Below are 22,662 nucleotides of genomic sequence, written 5' to 3'. Positions count from 1 at the left end.
ATCAGCCGCCCGCAGACTGTCCTTCCATCTACGGTGTACTTCGTACGGAATCCATCATCATTTTCATGCCATGATTAGACTTGTCGCTTTATTTTGATTATTTCAATAGAGCACCAAACACAATCGATATGATCGGTGCGACGAGGCGCTGGTTTAAGCGCAATCGCAGAGGTCTTGCAATCGGGGCCGGGGTGATAGGAGCTGGCTATTTGGCCGGGCAATATGTGTTATCCAAGATCTCCGAGGCGCGGGAGCGTATGAGCAGCGATAGGATTGCTCGCGAAAAGTTAGTTCCCCTTCTTATTGATGGCTGTTCTGTCATTCCGCTGGCAAGCATGCGAGCTTGTAACGGGTGCAACCCCGACCAGAATCCCCCGGACCGAATTCACTGACCGTGGCAATAGTCTCCGCCGACGATTTGAACAAAACCAGACCGATTGCACATACACCGTTCTAGCCTTATTGCCAACCGCCACGGAAAATATTATCGAGGCTCTCCCAGTTGAGGAGTTGACCAAGGAGCTACAACAGAAGCGTGCGGAGAGGTTGGCTAGGCTCAATGCTGGGGAGGCCACTGGGTCGGATCTGAGCTCGGCACCTCCTAGTATTCCAGATGACGATCGGAGAAGCCTCTCCAGTTTCCAAAGTGAGGCCTATGTGCATGCGAGCCAAATCGGGGACTCTTCCCTGGGCTCGGATGGACAGCCTCGGCCCAAGCGGAATAAGACACAGCTGTGGAATGAGGTTAAGATTACCTGTGAGTCTCCTCCTCTCAACGGTTTTCGCCATGAGACTCCATGTGTCGGAATCTAATGCTTTCCAGCTATCACTCGGTCTTTTACTATGATCTACACCCTCTCCTTGCTCACCGTCTTCACTCATATCCAACTGAACCTCCTCGGTCGCCGGAACTATCTCTCAAGTGTGATCTCTCTTGCTACCCCGCCAGTCAACGCGTCAACCATTAGTCTTGAAGACCACGATGACGAGCTCACACAAACATTGGGGGATGACTTCGAGACCAATCGACGTTATCTCGCCTTTAGTTGGTGGCTGCTGCACCGTGGATGGAAAGATTTGATGGGTAGAGTACAGGCTGCTGTAGAAGAAGCATTTGGACCTTTGAATCCGCGTGAGGATATCAGCTTGGCCAAACTATCGGAGTTGACCCTGCAGATTCGAAGGAAGGTAGAAGGCAGCACAGAAGACGAGCGACGATCCCAGAAGTGGCTCTCTTGCCTGCTCCCCCCGGCAGAGGAGGAAGAACATGTCTTGCGCGAATCAGGTGTGGAGGGCGTAGCGGATCCAACCTCCTCCGAGACAGCATCGAAGCTGCGTCACCTTCTGGATGAGACAGCGGATCTGATCGACTCTCCCTCTTTCTCCTTGGTTCTCACTCTTCTCAACAACGAGGGATTCTCAACTCTCATCGATCAAAGATGTGCTGCTGATGCGTTCAAGGCGCCTACTTCTGCCCCGGAGACTGCCCTGCAGTCCTTTGATTCGATTGCCACTGTTGTGCCACTAGCTGTCAACTCCGAACGCAAGACAAAGCTTGCAAATCTCCTAGCGGTTATGACTCGTCAGACACATGTGATTGGCAATGGTTCCCATCCACCAAATGAGTACCTGGTCGCCATGGACCAGAACGTGCGTGAGCTTGAAGCCTTTTCTGCCGTTGTCTACAGTTCGAACTTTGACCTCGAGCTTCTTGGTGCCAAGAACAAGGTATCATCGACCAGGGAATTGGATTTGGCTGATAATGAAACTGTTTCGTCCTCTTTCTCCCACGTGATAGTTGAGAAGGAAGTTGAAGCTGATCTGGAAGATACTGAGACCATTGAATCACAAACACCTGGTGTCGAGCTCGAGGCTACGGCCTCTGTTGACCCCTTCACTGACTCGGCCTTCGAACAGGCCTGGGGCAAAGCCACAGATGATGGAACCGCCACCCCTTCAGAAGAGCCCCAGGCAACGCAATGAGACACTGAAGGAGTCTCTGCACATCGCAATGGATATACTCTTGGTTTTCTTATCTCCACCGCATACACTTCACATTTGCGATAGATTTGGACTATGTTAATGATATATATGTCAATTCAATACTCTATTTCCGAAGCGAGTTATTCGGAGCACAATGAATATTTCGCCATGGCCATACAAATCAAGTGTTCTTCATGGGTTTCAAGTCTCACACCAATAGATACAAACACATGTTATCATGAGCATGCTATAATATGAGGTGGGATCGTATGTTAGAAACTCTGCAAGTGAACAAAAAAAAAGCTCCGAGACAGATACAAACCCTGTGTATGGGAGATCGATAAAGGTTGCACAAGAAAGGTTTAGATCCGGCACTAGATATTGCAAGTGATGCTGGAAATGTCCCCCATCTAAATCTTCTAGTCCCTCTAGCCGGAAGCCTAGCCGACCTGATAAACGTAATCCTACAATCGTACAAGTGCAGCTCTTGATGCTGCATATTACTTGGAGGAGTTATGGATTTATAAGGTGTACAAGGCAGCACAGACCAATGTATCTTTCAACTTTCAACTCTTATATCTCCACTGCTATTCCAAATAGCCATTTTGGATGCTCTGCTCGCTCTCGATTGTCCCAAATTCTGCTATGTATATGAGCGGGCACATGAAAAATGAAAAATACGCATCAGAGATGGTCAAAGTTCGGCGTTGAATGGCTCCTTGCAACTGGTCAAAGCACCAGGATATACCTAATCCTAACATTCTGGCGTGATCTTTTTCTTTTCTTTTTTGTTATTTTCATTGGCACTTTTTCTCGCAGACGAAGGATTGCATTAGTCTCTAATTAAGATATGGGAGCCAATTACTCTTCAAATACTATATCGGATGGTTTTCGATTGGACATCATTTGCCGTGGTTGCTATAAGACCTTTGGCTCTGTTCTCCAAGATACTACCCAATTTCCGTTCTTGTCCTTCTCGTTCGTCGCTTTGGCCTGATCCCACCATATTGTGTGCACTCTATACAAAAACAGACTAGTCTAAGTGGAGTAGCGGGGCATGATAGCTACGCGGAGACACTCGAGGAGTGAGACAACGATTTGGCCCTTGTTACGGGGCCCAATTACACGGCAAAAACAAGGCCAAGAAATCGGGTTGCCTCTCCACTTCTCCTGCTAGTCTTTGATCTGAGCGAATTATGACTTGCAGGAGTACTCCGTAGATACTTTCAATTTAGTACGGAGTATATACGTTGGACATACATTGAGTGTAAGCTAAACAGCTGTATGTGCGTGTTTGTTTTTCTCCACCGTCATATCACACCATTGGGTTCCGTCTTCAGTATGTGCCTGATTCTGAATGTCAATGTGTCAATCAGGAACAGGCACTGTTTCTTTGTCTCCTTGCGCAAACCTGGATGCGCTGAAACACATTGACGTCACGACTATAAAATTTCCCATTGCAGCACGATCCACTTGGCTGATGAGCTAATCAGCCCACTTATGTGGCGCAGTTACTGCTCCATTCTTTATGCCGCAATTGAAATCTTGTTGTATTGAACTATAGCCCTAGCGTTTCGTTAGAATATGTATTGACGTAGCGCTTCTAAGAGCGGAAGTCTTGCCGTCTTTAAGCGAAGGGATAGAGTGTCACCTACCCCCTCCTTTCTTTATGTCAAGGGTGGTTTCATCGAGGAATCCAGCCCTAGGGGAACCTGACACAATGAGTGGCTGGAGATAGTCCTTGGTATGGGGTTATTGTGCCCGGTTATTCCGCGAACACATTCCTCTCGATGTATACCCCGCATCGTGCGCAGATCAAAGGTCAGCCCGCGACCATCGGTATTATACTTTGTATGCCAACACTTGAACCCGAGTGACTTGTCAAAATGCATATAGAAGCCAGGATATTTCATAATATATGACGCTGATCTTGATCATGATACTATATACCATGAGATTGAGTGTCCAGACAGGCATTTGAGCCAATGCGGCAGTCCCCACTCAGATGATCATCCTGCCTATCGAAAAGGGCATGACAGTCGACAATTCAGCAACCAGAGAGGGCCAGCTGTGATCGCAGGTACTGGAGGTTCTGGAATAATGGCCGGGATTCCGTCGTCTGTACTGGGGACGACACGCGGAGGAGCCAAGCCAGGTGCATCTTCATATTGGTTAGTGATCAACATTGCGGTGGTAGGAGCAAGGAAATCATCCTCGACGGGCCATCCAGTTCGAACAAACCTATATCAGCATTATACGTCTCTTGCCTCGCATGAGTGGCAGCAAATTATCAACGGGTTGAAACCATTGGGGGTCTTCGACGGTAGCTTGCTGACGGTCCGCCATGCTATGATCTCCGAAGTTTCACCCAATCCGAGAAGCTTGGGCAATGAAGCACCCGTGACGGGTACGGCTATCTACCTGACTGCTGATCCCACGGCTTGGTAAAAGACGTGGGCACTGTGGAGCGGGATTGTCGCCAGCGTACCTGGATGCATTGGGGTTACGGGCGGCTGGATGGTGGAGCCGGTTGAAGGCTCCAACCCTTGCTGTGTAGTCTATGTCGGCTGGGAGATTCTGGAGGTCCACGACTCGTACCATCACACCAAACATTTCCGCCGACAAGCTGTGATCCTCAGTGAGGATAACTAAGGATTCCGCGAATACGGCGATGTTGCTTTTGAACACTCACGTGCTCGTCAGGAGGCGAACTTGTCAGACTGACATGTCGATGTAACATCCATGGAAATGGATGAACCCTATGATGACATTTAGACATGCAAGCTGGAGAGAGACAAGAATTGAAACATACTGAACTCTGCAACGGGAAATGTAACCGTACATTTTGTAAGTTTCACCCAGCCTCAAGTGTGGCTGAGCCAAGTACTCCACCCGCTAAATTGTGTGGGAAAGTACCTCCCCTCCGCCGTGTTCCGTATCGTCCAATCACAGTGCTCAACCAAGGAACCGCCGGTCAAAGTCCTCAAGGTTTCCCCCGATCTGCTCTCCCCTTAAGACCTGCTCATCCCACTTCTTCCTATCGACATTCATTGGTTGTTCGATTCTTCGTATTCTCCAGCTTTCACTACATTCCCCGAAGTCGCATATCGATTGGGTTGCAGGACCTCGTGTGTGCGCGGTGTTATCTCGTCATCTTCGCCTCAAACGTACCCTGAGGACCTAAAGGATCAGCCCATTGCACGTTTACAACACCTGGGTGTCATCACATATTTAAGGCGTTCATTCTTAGCCTGCCACTAAAGACCTCCAAAAGTGGATTGTGTGGCTGTATCCTGCAGTGGGCGCTGAAACCGCATTATCTCCCTACCCGTCAGCCGCGCGCATCAGAAACGCATCTTTCCAAGTCATCACGAACCGGCATATCATTCTCCTGGATTATTCACCAGTGCGCTAGTGAGTGGACTGAACCCCTTGGAAAACCGTGTCGCGCGTTAGGATTTCCAAGGCCGGTGTCCGATTCTGCCCAACATGACTGAATTTCGAATGCCCCTCCACCAAGGGCCTCCTGTCCGGAAGCCCCTCACCAGTGGCCAGCACGGGTATGGATACCAGCCGTATGATCCATCAAGGGTCCAAATTGCATCTCATCTAGCCAGTCCCCAAACGACCCACAGCCGGACTCGAACCACATCCTCCAGCGTGCTACCCTATTCAAGCGGCTCCCAGCACTACCAAAATGCCCCTCCACCACCGTCCATGCCGCAAACAATGGCTATTCCTCAATATCCCCCTTCTCGGCGCATGTCTAGCACTACAACTTCAACCTCCTCTACCGGCAATTACCCGGCGGCTCACATGGGGCACGGCGTTTCTGACATCCGGCGAACGGCCTCGTCTCGCTCTGCCAATTCTCAGCTCGGATATGTGGCTCTCATGCGGCGGCAGAAGGCTACAGTGTGGTGTGACCGGGCGCAGCCAGAAGACCCCAGATCGCGGGAACAAGCCCTGCGGGACAAGAAGAGAGCGTACCTGGAAGTTCATGGCTCAAATTCCGGCCGAACAGGAACTCTGGCTAGTGGCAAGAATCGACACGGCGTGAAGGGTGGGGCTGATTTCTCGCCCTCGAACCTTGTAGGAGCCAAGGTGCCAGTGCGATTGAGTGCGAATGAGGTTGGCGATGGAGACGACGACACCCACAGCAGTGATGGCGCAATCCATAGACGGACTGGCAGCGGTCGGAGCTCTTTGGGAAGCGCTCACCGTTATCCAAGCGGATACTCTAGGCCACAAGGAACCATGGGTAGTAACAGCACGCCTCCGAATGAAAAGACGGACCTTCCAGAGGTATCTGAAAATACACCGGCGGAGATACACGAAGAAGAAAAGAGCCGATTGTCATCTCTCGTCAAAGATGATGGCGCAACAACACATAGCAGCGAGCATGAACGAGATGACTTTGTCGGTGACATGCGGGCTCCGAGTGCTGCCACCTCAGCAGCCGAGAAAGCCCAGAAGGCAGCCGAGTTGCGACGACGAGGTAGTGTAGACGAGCGCACTACCTCTATGACTAATGTGCGGCTTTTCGTCGCAAACCCTGATTCCGACAGCGATTGAGTGAGGCTCTGATACTCCCGCGCACTCTGCCCCCTCTTTTATTCTTTTTCCTACTACTCTTCTACCACATATCCCGCTTTCGTTTTATCTTTTATGATATCTACATGATCTCACCTACCGCCTCACAATTGCACATAATATCGATATCGTTGCAACTCCACATCTGGTCTCATTCGGCAAATCTTGATGGTTTAGGCCAATGCATCCTCCTGTGATGTCTATAACATAGCTCGTTGTGTGTCCGACTTGCTCTTTTCAAGCGCCAGCATTTTTTTCTTCTGTTATTTTCTCCAGATCTCCTACTTTTTCGCTGTACATCCTCGATGGTACCGCTGGTCTTCATAGATTGGCTCTCTGGGTTGCTCCGGGGCTTTGGCGGCTGCCTACAGAGCCGTCCTGGCGTTGTTTATTTGGCATAACTTCTATCTACATAGATAGGGATAATAATCTCAAAATCAAAGATATCTCATTCTATTTCGCATTCCTGATATAATTAAATGGAGTTTCAAGAAGTCATTCACTCGTTTATCTAACATTGGCTGGATGAACTCAACGCAGAAGCTCTAAGGGCATTCCTGGCCAATCTCGATCCTTTTTGTTTACCTTGAGCATTTGAGCTAACTGCTTTCCAGGCCTTAAGTCCCTGTAAAAGCACTGAGCGTTCCTTCTGATCGAGCGTTGCTTCGTTACACTTGTATAAGATTGCTCAAGGAAAATGACCCATCGGCATCCTGCAATTGCAACAGAACCCTTTTGCCCTTCTAGATATAGTAATGATACAAACATCTGCACTCATTCGATCTTACATGTAATATTGAGATTCCAAAGTGGTGCCATACGTACGGAGTAGTGAAAACCCCACACAACGGCGAATGGGGCCGCTTGAGCGGGTGTGGCATTTGTTACATAATCACACACGTGCTTATCGATCGCGAGCGCGAAATGATTAACGCGTCCCCCTGTTGGGCCCAACTCCTTTGGACTGGATTGTCACTGCTCTACTTCCATTTTACAGGCGATTCGATCGTCTTTGATCCAAGACCAATTGTGTGCTCCAAGTGACATCTTTGTCTTGATCTCTCTAAGTTATGATTCCTCTTGGTTGACACGACCCAAACCATCTGTATATTGGAGTCGCGCTCTATCACACGACAAGCTGTCTCCATCGCCCCTTCCTCCACCCACCCGGATTCCTAAGAGTTCAAATTCTTTCAAAAAAAATTGGAGTCGATGGATGCCAACACAACTTTATCACCGATAACATCGGCCCCGTCCTTTCCTGCGCCATCTTCACCAGATCCCCGAAAACGCTCGATTCATGAGGTTGACGACGCCGCCATGACCTCGCCAAATGCAAAGCGACCATTAACCGATCATGTCGCTGAGAACCAAGAAAACCGCGACCCTTCTCTTCCATCACAGTCTGACGAAAATGCCTCCCCGCCAGTCGAGTTAAAGCGCACGCTTCCACCTCGCCCAACGGTTGAAATTGTCGTGCGAAGGACGCCGAATAGACAAGACTTAGGCGGCGATGGCGCCTCGGAAACAAAACCCCCGACCACCAATGCTGCTCCGGATCCCGAGGCTGATACACCGGCCGCTAAGAAACGCAAGCTAGCATCGGCTGCCAAAGATTCCAAGCAACAAGAGAAAGAAGCCAAAGAGCGACAGAAGGCCGAGGAGAAAGCGAAAAAGGAGGAAGAGAAGGTGAAGAAAGAGGAGGAAAAAGCCAAGAAGGAAGAGGAAAAGCGTGTCAAGGCAGAAGAGAAAAAGAAGCGTGACGCCGAGCGCGAAGAGGAGAAACGTCTCAGAGAGGAAGAAAAGCGCAAGAAAGACGCCCAACGTGAAGAGGAGCGCAAACAACGTGACGAAAAGAAGAAGGCAAAGGAAGATGAAAAGGCCGCCAAAGAAGAAGAGAAGCGCAAGAAGGATGAGGAGAAGGAGAAAAAGACCCGGGTAAGTGGCATCTACAGCTAGCAGGAAGTTATACTGACCCAATCCAGTCGCAAATGAAATTGAACTCTTTCTTTGCGAAACCACCGGCACCCTCTGCCTCACCGGGACATGCAGCTACCGCTCCTGCCCCCAGAAAGCTATCCACTACAGCCGATCCAGCTGATGACACTCGAGGCTCGCGGTCCGACTATGAGCGAGAGTTTCCTGCCTTCTTCCTACAGTCCCATACAACCGTGGCACCTTCCCATCGGTTTGAGCGTGACTCCGATGCCCTTAGGCACGTACGCGAAACGATCGATGCATCTCTAAGCAAAGAAATCCCTACTGCAGTACATCCATTCCGCCCATCAGAAGTCTTCCAGATAATTCCCTTCCATCGCAGGGGCCAGTCAACACCCTCTGTTAAGAACATAGTCTTACAGCTACAGAAATCCGAGGATCCCAACCAGCCAACTCAGAGCCCGGAAACCACCTCGTCTATAGACCCCCGGGATCTTTTGCGCAAAATCACGATGAAATCTCTTAAGTTTGGCGAGGACATCCGCCCTCCCTACCAGGGAACTTATACCCGTCAAGTTCCAGAGTCATCCGTGAGACGACTCGCGCGAAATCCCTATTTCCGTGGGTTACCAGACACTAATTATGATTATGACTCCGAGGCTGAATGGGAGGAACCCGAAGAGGGCGAAGAGCTGGACTCTGAAGAAGAAGACGAAGGTAGTGATGAGGGCGAAGATGATCTCGATGGGTTCCTAGATGACGAGGATGATGCGCTTGCTGAAGGCAAGCGCCGTCTGATTGTTGGCGATTTAGAGCCGGTCTCCACTGGAATCAAGTGGGCTGCCAATGGCGTCGATCCTGAAATGCAGGTCTATCAAATTGAGACTATATCCGATGCGGTCAAGTTTCCCATTGACCCATTTTCGACTGCATACTGGGAGAAACCCAAGTCCGTGGACCAGGCGCCTGCCAAAGTGCGATTCGCCGCAGCGATAGATGGATTCCTTGTCCCTGCAGTCCCTGGCGCCCCGGCAGCCGCCGCTGTACCTCCCACATCTAAAGCCAAACGACCGTTCCCACCAGATCAACTCGCGGAATTCAAAGAGGCGGTTGAAGGCAGTGATCTTAGTAAGATCGGGTTGGTCGAGATCTTGAAGAAACGGTCCGTTCCCCCCCCCCCGCGCTTTGATCGGAACACGCGCTAATTCAGACAGATTCCCCAAGGTGTCCAAAGAAACCCTTAAAGCCACCCTCGATCAGGTCGCCGTTCGTGTCGGACAAAAAGAAGTCGACAAGAAATGGGTCTGCCGGTGATGCCATGATTTCTTTTTTACATGAGTGTCTATGAACGGAGTTTTGGGTGTATCTAAGCATTTCTAATGGCTTTATGAACAACCTTATTCAAATCGCTCGTTTAATATTGCTTTTTGGCCCCCCCTTCTCAGACATCGGGGTGTCCCGGATTAGCTGCATGCGATAAATGCCGATAGGTCCGGTTGCGCGCGTGTCGTGGTGACATGGATGTGTAGGCGGGATTACCTGCATGTGAGAATATTGCCACTCCATCGATGACATTGGATCGTTTTTCTCCAGATCTTGATCGAGTGGCGATTTGCCTCCGAGTTTAGTGTGAGATCCATATACGGACGGAGCATAGAGTACTCCGTACGGAGGTATGGAATACGATGTTGCACATATGTGCATTGAGGTGTTTTGCATACACACATGGAGTATCCAAGGTACAGCGTAGATTGAAGGACTAGACCGTGAAACCTCTTATTAGCCAGCACTCAAGTGGAGAGCGATAGTTGGATACACGTCTGCTAAAACAACTCAAGCTGACTCCGTGGAGGGGCGCATGAGGGGCGCATGGACACCTCACTCCTGCACTGCCAACGCATCGTCTCCGTTGTACTCGGTACCTGGCCTTCTGCCATTTTTAGTGGCCCAGCAAGTCGCCGGTACTTGGCTCGTTGCTTGGAGACAACCTGCAACTGGCCGCTTCGAGTCTTTTGGTTTCTTTATATTTGGCGGTTTATATGTTATCTTCCGTGGTTGTACTCCATCTCCCCTTTTTGATTTCCCTTCTTTTCTTTCCCACTCTCTTACCCCCCCCAACATTCATCCTGGAAGTCGACTGTTATTCCGATCGAGTGTATCGTCACTCGCATGAGAACCAGCTGGTTTTCTTCCCAGAACCATGCAATAAAGATCCGTTGGCTAGGGGGGTTTGCGACTGTCTGTCGCAACTAATGGCAAAATGGTGGATAACCGGCGAGAGGATCATTCTTCATCCTCGTTGACTTCTGCAACCAGTACGTCATTGTTTTCTTTATTGTATTTGCTTTGTTTGGGTCTCTATTTGGGTTATTTTCTCGCTTTCAACAGCGGTGTTGCTATTGCCTATGCCCCCCCTCAGTGATTGCAGCCCAATCTAACCTGAGCCAGCCGAGAAATTACCTGCTTTCCCCCAGACTAATTCACCATGTGACTTGTCGCATCGGGCGCAAGATCCTGCATCTGTGCCTTTGCCTCCTTCCCCTCCAGCATCGCCAGCCATGTCGCCCAGCGAATCTCCGTTGACCGGGCTAGGTGAGTTGGGTGGCTCGGGCCGTGCCAGTCCCAAGGTAGAGCCCACTCTCGATTTCCATGGACACCATCCCGGGCCCGCGATAGCTTCGACCATGCCCGCGCCAGTGGAGGATATCACCCAGGTTTCATTTGAGGATTTTGCCACGCGCTACCACCAGAACCAGCGCAAGCAGGCCCAAAGGAAGAGGCTGGAGAAGCGTCTCCGGGCTACCAAAGTGTCCATTGGCGTCTCTGCGCGTATGATTCGCGTTGGGCTGACAGCACAGCGAGGTCTCATTGAAGCTCTCCGCCATGATGATAAGGCCAATTTTGTCACACTCTACCATACCCTCCATGACCTTCAGGAATCGTGCGGTTCGCCCAATCTCAACGATGGCCAGCCAGACTCCATGGACGGGGAGCCATCCTTGGCAACTGACATTGACCGTTTCCCGGATTTCCTACATCAACTGAGCCCTCAGTCCCGGACGGACTTCTTGGAGATTTTGCGGCTGGTCCGCTCTGATTCCCATTTTTTGGTCGACCGCTTACGGAGCCTGTCTTCGTCCCAATTGGCCACTTTTACCTCTCCTGCCTCTGCTTTGGATTCCAATGATCCCGCGTTTCCTTCCAACTCCCGTGCTCGGGGTCAATCTTTCTTGAGCCGGACCCAGGCTCAGTCTGCTGCCTTTAAGGACCACGCACATGCCTTTGAGAGGACTGACCCACTTTCTATACTTCTGTTTAACGTTTTTGCCGCACCTTTGGACCCAGAGACACCTGAATCTCGCTTGCGAATGGACGTGTGGTCATCCGTCTGCGCCCAGCTAATTTCAAATGGAAGTAGTAGATACTACCCTCTCATCGGCCAGATTCTTTCTTCGTGGGCTACCGGTAGCACTTGGAAAGCCCGTCCTAAGTTTGAACTCTACCTAATGGATATTTTGCAAACTGGTGCTTTTCTTTTGGAGCCCATAGCCACTCCACCTGGACTGGATTTTTCCATGGATTCCTTGGACCCCCTGCGAACGGATGTTGCAGAGGAATTCTTTGCTTCTGCCGTGGACGACCTATTTTCTGTACTTGATGATCCGGATGGTGGCTTTCCTCACGCTGTCTTACAGTTTGCAAAGGCCGTTTTGCGCAAGCTAGATAACCCGGAAATCCGCAATCGCTTTTTGGAATTCTTATTCGTCCAGTGGTTCTTCTCAAAGTTCCTCTATGGCGCGTTGACGTACCCTGAGGTATATCAACCTCTAGCCCTTAGTGAACATGCGAAGCTGACTCCATCTCGCTATCGCGGTGATAGACTCACGGTCTTCTCCTCGACTTCCATGTCAGAAAAGATGCTCGTGAGAAGTTGCTGAATCAGGTCGGGCACCGCGCCTACTCTCAAGTTTATGCTGTTTTGCGTTCAATGTATGTTTCAAACCTCGATCTTGTGGAGCCTGCGGCATTATTCCTAATCTCTTCCCAGGCAACATTTCTCAATCCCTCGTCCGATAGTTAGAGAGCGTGTGGTGAACATGCTCTCTCGGTTCCAGAATACGATGCCGCCGGAAGTATCGGTCGACCCTTCAATACCCTCTTTACAAACATCCCTTCCTCATCGACGAAACTCTCCTTCAACTTTCCTGATGATGTCTTCTTTGGATGTTCTCACACTCCTAGACGCCCTTTTCCAACAGACACCCTCTCCTATGCATTCCTCGCCGGCCTCGGCAGGAATTCCTAATTGGCCATCCAGTCCACCTGCATCTCTTAACCTTCGCCCAGACTCGTTTACGGAATCTGGATTCGCTCGTTTCAAGCATGAAACAAGTTCAAGACCTACATCTCATAACGGCTCCATATTTTCCGTGGAGACACCTTCCATTTTGGCACCGGAAATTAGCCTGTCAGAAAAGGCCGCTCGCATTCGATTCGAGCTAACTGATTTAGATCATCCCAATGAGCGCTTGAGTTTAGAGCACCCCTCAAACGAGCATTGGGCCATTCTCTCGGTTGCAGCAGATGGTCATGGCTTGACTTGGAGTCTCCTCCCTGATAGCAGTTATGGAATGTCTAAGAATGCGATCATTGAAAGCGACGATGACTCACACTCCACAACTCTAGGACTGGAGGAAAATCATGAAGCGTTGCAGACAGCAATCGTTCGACTTGTCAACGAGAATCGCATCCAGGACTCGGATGGGTATGGATCCCTCTCACAGAATAGTCTGCAGCCAGGTGTTTTGTCTTTGAAGCAGCGATTCAACGAAGCTATGTTCTGCTGCCACCATGACTCCGATTTTGTCGGTGCGCATTACTGGTGGAACGCTTCACAGCAGCTCGGGCAGACCCTTTCAAGGACCACAGATGATTCATGGATTTTAGGCCCCATGCATGATTCTTATAGCCGCTCATTGATCCAATCACGAGCTGTCATTGATCGTTGCGAAAGCGACTTTGTATCTTTGGATCACAGTCTCCGCCGACTCCAAACTCAAGTTAAAGACCTTTCGTCCACGTTTTGCAAGATCCGAGATAAGATGTGGTACATGACGGACGTCAAGAATTCCATGAAATACGAGGAAGCTAAACATGTCGCTATGGCTTTGAAAACGATGATCTACTCAGCCCGACTGTTCAGCCAATTCCCCGAAGAACAACGCTCTCGTTACGGCGCGAGGTCCCTAGGTGGCTCTCTATTCCAGAAACCTGAAGTACAAGTCATGAACATGATGAAGGCACCCAGCAGCCAAGGTGGTCCAAACAAACTTTCCGACGAGCAAGTCGAGCTGACTCGAAAATGGTTGTCACACAATGGCATTGAGAATTTCTGCAAGGGCGAAGAAAGAATCCATCGATTCTGTTACGAAGTTCGAATGAGTATCAATAAACTGGTGGGTGAAACAATGACCGAGACGCCGGTCTTATGGGCAAGTGAACTTTTCCAAAAAGAACGCTCAAGGTTTGAGGGCTACGGTTCACGCTCATTCCCATCCATGTCTATGCCTAGCACTCCTCGGCCCTCCACGACCACAAGCGAGGACACTAGCTCGACCTCCCACTTTTATGGTGCCAACATGATCATGCCTGATCCTATGACCCGCCTTTCTCAAGATACACCGTCATTGGGTCACAAGCCCTCCATCCAGAGCATTATATCTGACAAATGGCGGCCTCAGCGTGACTACCCTTCAATTGATATGTCATCGCTTGGAGGTTCGCCTGGCCGTGCTGCGTCAACAGCTACTAGCGACACCTGCAGTACATTCTGGTCCGCACCACAGAGACACCAAATGTATGCCGCCAGTGTGTCGAGCGTTTACTCACGACCACCATCGATGTTCAGTGAAACAGTGACACGCCAGCCTCGTCGTGTCGAACGTAAGACACACGGAAAGGCAGCCTTCATGGATGGCTTGAGACAGACTTTGACTAGCCTGCTCCTGAGCGATCTGGGCTCTCCAGTATGGAGTTGTGGCAGTGAAACTGATGCTTGGTTTACGAATGCACTGAACCAGAAACGCATTCAGGTAGAAATGCGCCGACGAGCTGCTGTCCAGAAATTCTTTGCCGATTACGAAGAGCGCTCTAATCATCTTGGCCAGCAACGTGGTCCATTCAAGGGTCGCCGGAGCAGGTCTCTGGATAACCTGCGTGCGTCTAACCACAAAGCTCCAAGTGTAGAAGCTTCGTCACAGCTACCGCAACCATCTCTGGAAAGAGATGGGCAATCCAGCTTTTCGTACAAGGCAGTCTTCCGCCGACTGATCGAGGTGTTTTCGCGTCATGGCAACCCCTTCGTCAAACTCAACGCGCTGCGAGACTTGCGGTCGTTAGTGATTGCATCGCTCCTTTCACCTCAGGATGCCACTTTCCCTGAAACACATGGCTCTCCCGGAGAACCCGACAGGATGCGGACTAGTCCGCAACTCCACCGAGCTGCTCGCCACAGTTTCTCGGAGGTACGCGCCCACGATCTCCCTCAGACAGACCCAGTGCTGCCATCCTCACCACCCGAGTCAGTCACATGTGGCTCGCGACAATCTGACTATTCCACTCCATCCGAAGCACAAATTGTAGCCACATTGCGCGATCTGATCCTTGAAATAAAGCCCAAGACCCTTTTCAGGGACCTACAGTTCATATCAGCGTTTGTCCCAGGGGAGCAGCTAAACAAGACAGACCGCGGAACAGCATTCCTTCAATTTGGCTTAGCTGCACTAAGCCTCAAAGAAGAAATCTGCCACAGCATGGTTGAGATCGCCGACCGAATCGTCTCCCAGGAGCTCTCCCGTCGTCATCCCCCCTTCGCCTCGGACTTCCAATCCCGGCCCAGTCATCCCATCCAAGATGCGGCGGGAATGTGGATCATCACCGCCAAAGAAGGCAACCCAGTCGCGCAGCGAGAACTCGCGATCCTCTACCTCACCCACCCAGAGCTTCTTCCACGCGTTACTCTACCGCTGACTCTCCCACGGGACACCTTCAAGGCGGAAATGATGTACAGACGAGACAAAGATTCCAAGTCAGACCCGCAGAGTATGTGTCTGGCGCTGCACTGGATGCAGTTGTCGGCTAATGGGGGCGATACTCTTGCTCGGAACCGACTTCGCGAGCGCGAGGAGTTTGATTCCATTGCTTGAGACATCTTGGTTTGTCTACTTTGGTGGTCCTGACGTTCCTTTTTTTCATATTCTTTTCATCTTTCCTTCTTTCCTTCCTTCCTTCGCTGGCTCGATACATTTTATTTCTTCTTTTTTTCCACTTTCTCTTTTTGTCTTCTTTTTCCTTTTTATATTTTGTCTCTGATGCATTGTGACTTTTACATTTTTGCATATATATCCATATACCCCCGTTCGGGCAATCAAGTTGGTGTTTTAAAGGCATTCGTGAATCTCGGGGCTCTAGGCTCCGGGATTCTGTCTGGGCGTCGCCCTGAACATGACTGGCGTTATTCGATAATATATTGAAAGACGAGGCAGTTGCTATGTCTCCCTTTCCCTTGAAAGTTATCTTTCCTTGCTTTACTTGGGTACACATGTACCTTGGATCTTAGGATACGCTCTGGGGATTGAAATCCCAAGAGTACATGTAAAAGGTATAATAGCTGTTGTATACGCAAATCCCATTTTATACCTTCTATTACCTACATTGCATCTGATAAATGACTACAATACTGAGATTACAGGGAAAAGGGTAGGAAAATGATCTCTATAGACAGGTATGGAATTGTCGAAAGATCTCAATGATATCTGTACATCTACTGCTATTTATGCCTCCGCTAGCACGATATTCCCTAGAAGTCCCCTATTTCCATGGATGCACTTCTAGCGGTTTCTATAGTGCGTGGGGTAGGGTTTATTATCATGATACAGCATGATTTTTTATCAAATTAGGCGTAGCATTGACCAGCCCCAAAGGGAGAGAATTAGGCATCATTCTCAACACCAAACGCACCAAACGCACTAAAATCCAACTCATGATTAATATCATCACTCCAACTAAGGAAAAAGGCTGGATCTCCCTCCATCTCTACCTGAGAAGGTTCTGAACATATATCAGTCCATTCATGGATGTACGTTCCACCCTCTGGACCTTCGAATTGGGTACCATCAAGAACCCCGAACGGGATTCCAGACATAGAGAGGGTAAGACCCTGCTGGTCTCTGCCACCTAACTGCCTCTCGAAATGAGTTTCCACGTCATGCTTCATGGGCAAGCTTTCCTCGGAGAATTCCGACAAGAGAACAATTACATCCTTGTTCTTCTCCGTCGCAAACTTCTTCTCCCTCACGAAGCGGAGGTCTGATCTGGATGGACAGACACATTTTGCCAGAAGAAGTTTCACGATTTCAGGGTACTCAAAATGCAGAGCGAATCCTATAGTGCTATACCAAAACGAGTTGTGGGGGACACCCACAACTAACTCCCAGCTCAGGTGTGGGTTTGCACCCTTCTCAATAAGCAATTCAACCATCTCGCAATGGCCGTGCATGATTGCGATGAATACTGCCTGGGCGCCAAAGGCTTCGATCTCGAGAGCATCATATTTGACCAGAAGTTGAAACAGATCCTTATCGTTTTGGCGTGCTATATAGCGTAGACCTCCATCAGATTTGGCTCGTTCGCCATGTTTGAGAAGAATCTCCACTATAAGTCGCTGGTTGGTGTAGATAGCATTTGTAACTGGACATGGATACTCCTTAGGACCCGACTGCGCCCCGGCTTCTAGAAGACGGGGGATAATAGAATTATTAAGCGAGGCAACGGCGAAGCCTAGTGCGGAGAATGCGTCGTAATGATCTCCCGCAGGGTCCAAGGGGGCTTTATGTGTGATCATCAGGTCCACAATTTCATCATCGCGGGAGCAGATAGCCCAGTGAAGAACAGTGCGTAGCTGAGCTGGTGAGCAGGCTCGGTCTGATCGTGTTTCCGAAAGCAAAGATTTGAGGGTGAGCAGATGGCCACCTTGGGCGGCGAACAGTAACGGATTTTCGACTTCCTTCAAGAGATAACTTGTTGCCTTGTAATATGCTTTCTCTTGTCGGCTCACGAATGCAGCGATGCTCGCCCCCGCATCGAGTAGTCTTACCGCCAGATCGACGTATCCGTTCTTGGCGGCCCAGAGCAAGGCTGAGCCTTGATGGTGCTGTATGTTATGTTTGTATAAAAATAGATGCAAATGATGGTATAGAGTTCGGGTGGTCTGCACAAGAGCGTTGATGTCTTTCTCGCTGGACAACTCTCCTGCGATCATCTGAAGCAGCTCGAGCGGCAGTTGATCTAACCCGGCCATAGCTTAGTGTTCTTGGCTTCTAATGGACTGGAGACAAAGATGGTCAACAAGATGACTTGGCACTTGTGATAGATCCAGAAGTCATTGAGCATGACCTGAGGTCACCGGCGTAGACGCTAAGCACCCCCGTATTTGAGCCTTACTAAGCATCATGAGGGCCTGGGGGTGGCAGGGGTGTCCTTAAGCTGTGGAAATTAGAGATGCTCGTTTATCAGGACCCTGATAAAGCCACGGCATGCCGGAAAGATCGTGTTTGCGTGAGATCCGATCTGTACGTACATACACTGTCGGGCGACGTACATACACTAACAGGCAATGATCGTCGTATAGCTCCATAGGGTTTCCTGACAGACCCGTACTCCAGGGCCAAAGCGTCCTGCACTAGGAATGTGTTATGCGCCATCGCATGAAAAAGGGTCATCTAGGTAGAGAAGATGGTATATGACGTCCATCGCGGACCTTCCAAGGTTGGATCGGAATCTGATAACCGTTACCTAAGCTGGATTGCTGCGTCGGGTAGATGATCGGGCCGACGTCATCGAGGGGATTTGCAACCCCCCACTGTTCACTTGACCTTAAATTCTTCTTTTCTCTTTCCTGTTTTCACTCGTGACTATTGTGAGCTGACTCGTCCCATCTGAGTCAGATCCTCTGATTTATTCGCTGCTTTGATCAGTGCTCAGCCTCTCCGTATCGCAGCCGGATCTTCGAGGCCCGTGATTAAAAATAAAAAACAGGCCACTTCCTTTGGACTTCGCTGATTCCCCATCCTTGAAAATCAGACTTCTCACTACATCGTCCACTTGTAAATCGGGCGACATCTGGTCTTTTCTGTCTCCTATTCCACCATGACTACCGCACCACAAATGCCTGCCAAGGCGTACAGCTCCGAGGATGTGCACCATCGGCCAAGAGGTGAGTCTCCAAACTACGTCAACACCGTAAGGTGACCCAAAGCGACGATTAAATCTGACCAGTGTATCATGCACCAACGGAACAGGCATCCTCAAGAACTCCAACTCATTTCAAGGCACATCCGTCCCGATGACAGCAATCTCCCCACCTTCCGTTCCAACAATCCCCGAACCCGACGAGACCAAGGAGCTCACTCTGCAAAACACTCTGCAAAACGCAGGCCGGCGACGATCTTCATCCACCACCCGTTTAGCCTCGAACTCGCGCCGTCAGTCAACAGTCAGCGTCTACGACGAAAACGAGCCTCGTCTTAAGTGGGACGAAGCAAATCTGTACCTGACCGAGCAGGAGAAAACAGCAAAAATGAAAATTGACGAGCCCAAGACTCCATATGCCCCTCATTATGACCCTACTGAGGATGATGAGCAGATGCGACTCGACGAGGCAGAGGACAGCCTGATCAATGCGCAGGGTCTAGTCGTTGACGAGCTAGACAAATCTACCAAACCCACCCACCATCGGAAGGCCTTTTCAGACGATGAAATTCCTGATCTTGAGCTCGGTGAGCCTGAAGAGAACATGCAGAACTTTACTTCAGACGATCCTCGTGTCTTCCGTGACCGCAGTATGAGCACAGATTCGCACAAGAGCGAGAAGCATGTTCACGTTGGTGTTGAGGATATGAATGGTTCCGATGCGCCTACTGATGATCCGCTCTTGACGACCGAGGAGGCCCGCGCAAAGCACGCTCATTTTGAGAAGCAGCGCAAGAGGCACTATGAAATGAGGAATATCAAGGAGTTGCTTGCGTAAGTTGATTCTAGATTTGGACCTCGTTTATGTGTTTTTTCTTAAAATCTAATCCTTCTATTTCTAGGCATCCCGAAGATTTGGACGAAGAAATGGAAGACGCCAATGGATCAGAGCCCGGTCCCCCGCCACCCATGCCCCACATGCCTCAACAGTTCCGCAATAGTGGACAATAGAGATAGACTCGTTGCTCTGGTCTTTTGCCGCGCTTTGGTATCTTTCAAGTCTATTTTCCTCCCTTCTGGTGGTTCTAGTTGATTTCAGATTGTCATCGCTCCCGTCTCTCCCTTCCACCTTCTCCTCCCTCTTCTTTGTATATTCCCCCAGCGTTATCTCTCTTTACGAAGCTTCTTATTCTTACTGGGCTCCCATTGAGGACTACCATTTGACAAATGATTTCTTCTATCCAGAATGAAGTCCGTGATTTCTGTGGCCCTCTGCTCTCTCGGAAATGGATAAATGATCTATCTTACTTGACTATCAAAGTTCACATATAGCATTGTAAGTTCGTACTGTCGAAGCCTTTGGTCTGAATAAGCTCGTAGGATCTCAAAATCGTCCCTCGGCTCGTCCTACATGAATATAGAGGAGCAATTAAGTCTGTTTATTGTGCAACTAGACAAACTTTACGGAGTACCCCATGTGGAAATGATAATACTCTCAAATAACCTGCACTCAGCTACGGAGTAGACATCTGTAATTTTATAATGGCCTGGATCATCGCCAATTATTGGATGGCGTTCAGCTGTCACTCGAGAGCCACTGGGCATCAATGCACGTTCCAGACAGGCTTGACATTGGTCAGAATTAAAAAAAAAGCAATCCACAGAACTAGATCTGCAGCCAGGGTACTCATGTCTCATTTTTTGTTTGCCTTGTTGCTGGGCAAATGCAGGGAATTGCCCTCTTCTTAATACATCTACTGGGGTATTCCGTCCATGTACCTTGTCTTTCATATTTCCCTCGATTCCGGCCATTTTATCCTATTCAAACTCCTTCTGTCGATGGGATTGAATACAAACTATCCACCCATTCTCCAATTCAGACGTTTGAAATGTTTCCTTTGCCACCGGATGTCAAGAAACATGCTTCATGGCGAGGATGGGGATCTCGCTGGCGTGCATCCGACACGTTTATTCTGACTAGCATGTCCATGGCATTATTTACAGGTTCGTCTTATAGATCACTCATTGCGAAGATATTGGATGCTGTCTGACAAGAATCCTCCCTCTACAGATGAAATGCTATTCGCCTTCATGGTCCCACTACTCCCTCACATCTTCGAGGACCGCTTAGGGCTAGACAAATCTCTCACTCAGCGCTTCACCTCTATATTTCTGGTCGAAGGCGCGTTAATATCTATCGTCTCAAGCCCATTTGTCGGGAATATAGCCGACCGGGCCAGCTCCAAGAAGGTGTTACTGCTGGTATTGCTGGTGTTGACCCTGATCAGTGTGTTATGTCTATCCATCACTACATCCCGTATGCATTCATTACCCCAGCTCAACTATTTCTTATTGTACTGACCTATATCTAGTGGCATGGCTCTTCATCGGTCGCTTCTTCCAATGCATCGTCAGCAACGCATTATTTATCGTCGGCATGGCCACAATGGCCGAGAATATAGGTTCAGAACACATGGGCAAGATAGCAGGTCTGAGCTCGACCCTAACATCAGCCGGTACATGCTCCGGTCCCGTTATCGCCGGCTTCCTTTTCGGCATTGGAGGATATTGGACGGCATGGGCTGGCGCGGCTCTGTTCCTCATCGTGGACATCATTATGCGTCTGCTCATGATCGAAAAACCGCAGAAACGCCGCGACGCCGAATCTACATGTGCGGAAGATCATAGCTATTCCTCCGAAAGAGAACCGCTTTTGAATGGAGGTCGGACATCGAATATTGAAGAGATCGGTGGTTGGCGCTTTTACCTATTTCTTTTCCGACAGTCTCGCTTCACGGCGGGCATTGTCTGCTACTTCGTGTTTGCGCTGTTTATTGCCAGTTTCGAATCTACGGTTGCGATGCATGTCAGGGACACTTTTGGCTGGGGCGTTTTTCCGGTCGGGCTTTTGTTTGCCTCTATCCAGGGGCCCGGGATGGTTTTGGCTCCTCTTGTGGGGTATCTGAAAGACCGTGTGGGATCAAGGGTTCCCACTATGATTGGGTTTATCTCTGTTGCGCCTTTCTTCGGGCTTCTTGGAATTGCTGGCGATGAACGTTTTCCATGGGCGACTGGTGGCACTAGAGGGAAGATCGTGTATGGCGTTTGCACGACTATGATCGGGTGTTTTATGTGCTTGCTCAGCGGGGTTGGGACTATGGAAGCAACTGGTATGTATGAAATACCATGATTGGAAGTTGAATTACTCACACGCTCTTTGCAGAAACTGTTGATGAGTTGGAGGACTTATATCCCGGTATATTTGGCCCTTATGGTGGGTACTCGCGTGCTATGGCAATCACAAATATGAGCTGGATGTCTGGTCTTCTGGTGGGACCCGTCCTGGCTGGATTCATGGTCGAACGGTTTGGATATTTCGAGCTGCAGTGTGTACTTGGTAAGTTTTGCATCTTGATGGCTTGCATGTCTCACTCTGACAACCTTTAGTTGCCACTTCCTTGTTGGCTAGTCTCAATGCTGCGCTCAATCTCAGTACAGCGAGTTCTGAAAAGAGCGAGTCTGATAGTGACTCGGGAGCCGAGGAGGCGTAGTTACTATCTGTCTGACAGGCTACAAAAGTCAACCAAAAGAAGCATATCAATTCAGGTTGGTCAGCAAGCACGCTCAAGGCGAAAAACAATGGACTCATTCATGACTGTCAGCCACAGGCTGAAAAACATAACTCGTAATAATTGGACGCCACCATGCTGGTAGCTGCACCTCGTCCTCACCTTCCCCTCATTCACCAATTTGCTTCTGCATATGCAAGTCGGAGGTTCCATCACATCTGCACGAGTTTTTTTACGAACAGGTGGCTTGGCTGAAGCTGATCCCAGCAACATTTGTCCCGGCTTGTACTTATGAAGGATCTTACTATTGATAGTTTGTATAAAAGTATAA

General features: G+C 49.6%; 8 protein-coding genes across 8 annotated transcripts; 7 read left to right on the top strand and 1 right to left on the bottom strand.

Annotated features, from left to right (window-relative positions):
• Window positions 1-128: 128 nt before the first annotated feature.
• On the top strand, window positions 129-1,983 carry N7457_001610 (peroxisomal biogenesis factor 3; the record flags this gene model as incomplete). Its single annotated transcript, XM_057172656.1, has 3 exons — window positions 129-286; window positions 405-757; window positions 824-1,983. The coding sequence occupies 3 exons, from the start codon at window positions 129-131 to the stop codon at window positions 1,981-1,983; spliced, it is 1,671 nt and encodes a 556-aa protein (XP_057036559.1).
• Window positions 1,984-4,083: 2,100 nt separating this feature from the next.
• N7457_001609 (uncharacterized protein) lies at window positions 4,084-4,431 on the top strand (the record flags this gene model as incomplete). Its single annotated transcript, XM_057172655.1, has 1 exon — window positions 4,084-4,431. The coding sequence occupies one exon, from the start codon at window positions 4,084-4,086 to the stop codon at window positions 4,429-4,431; it is 348 nt and encodes a 115-aa protein (XP_057036558.1).
• A 1,041-nt stretch (window positions 4,432-5,472) lies between these two features.
• On the top strand, window positions 5,473-6,558 carry N7457_001608 (uncharacterized protein; the record flags this gene model as incomplete). Its single annotated transcript, XM_057172654.1, has 1 exon — window positions 5,473-6,558. One exon carries the CDS (start codon window positions 5,473-5,475, stop codon window positions 6,556-6,558), a length of 1,086 nt encoding a protein of 361 aa, XP_057036557.1.
• Window positions 6,559-7,788: 1,230 nt separating this feature from the next.
• Window positions 7,789-9,828, top strand: N7457_001607 (putative chromatin assembly factor 1 subunit A; the record flags this gene model as incomplete). The annotated part of the gene is made up of 3 exons (XM_057172653.1): window positions 7,789-8,514; window positions 8,562-9,676; window positions 9,729-9,828. The coding sequence occupies 3 exons, from the start codon at window positions 7,789-7,791 to the stop codon at window positions 9,826-9,828; spliced, it is 1,941 nt and encodes a 646-aa protein (XP_057036556.1).
• Window positions 9,829-11,072: 1,244 nt separating this feature from the next.
• Window positions 11,073-15,719, top strand: N7457_001606 (uncharacterized protein; the record flags this gene model as incomplete). The annotated part of the gene is made up of 3 exons (XM_057172652.1): window positions 11,073-12,329; window positions 12,395-12,504; window positions 12,563-15,719. 3 exons carry the CDS (start codon window positions 11,073-11,075, stop codon window positions 15,717-15,719), a joined length of 4,524 nt encoding a protein of 1,507 aa, XP_057036555.1.
• A 785-nt stretch (window positions 15,720-16,504) lies between these two features.
• Window positions 16,505-17,872, bottom strand: N7457_001605 (ankyrin repeat domain-containing protein; the record flags this gene model as incomplete). Its single annotated transcript, XM_057172651.1, has 1 exon — window positions 16,505-17,872. One exon carries the CDS (start codon window positions 17,870-17,872, stop codon window positions 16,505-16,507), a length of 1,368 nt encoding a protein of 455 aa, XP_057036554.1.
• An 848-nt stretch (window positions 17,873-18,720) lies between these two features.
• N7457_001604 (PP1-complex regulatory subunit GLC8) lies at window positions 18,721-19,773 on the top strand (the record flags this gene model as incomplete). The annotated part of the gene is made up of 3 exons (XM_057172650.1): window positions 18,721-18,787; window positions 18,873-19,596; window positions 19,665-19,773. 3 exons carry the CDS (start codon window positions 18,721-18,723, stop codon window positions 19,771-19,773), a joined length of 900 nt encoding a protein of 299 aa, XP_057036553.1.
• An 878-nt stretch (window positions 19,774-20,651) lies between these two features.
• N7457_001603 (uncharacterized protein) lies at window positions 20,652-22,313 on the top strand (the record flags this gene model as incomplete). Its single annotated transcript, XM_057172649.1, has 5 exons — window positions 20,652-20,766; window positions 20,834-21,079; window positions 21,135-21,932; window positions 21,986-22,159; window positions 22,210-22,313. 5 exons carry the CDS (start codon window positions 20,652-20,654, stop codon window positions 22,311-22,313), a joined length of 1,437 nt encoding a protein of 478 aa, XP_057036552.1.
• Window positions 22,314-22,662: the final 349 nt, after the last annotated feature.

The sequence above is a fragment of the Penicillium paradoxum genome (assembly GCF_028828445.1).
Source record: "Penicillium paradoxum strain IBT 22861 chromosome Unknown utg000002l_segment0_segment0, whole genome shotgun sequence".
Taxonomy (NCBI): Eukaryota; Fungi; Ascomycota; class Eurotiomycetes; order Eurotiales; family Aspergillaceae; genus Penicillium; species Penicillium paradoxum.
The sequence above is the reverse complement of the archived record's forward strand: the minus strand, read 5'-3'. Positions and strand labels throughout refer to the sequence as shown.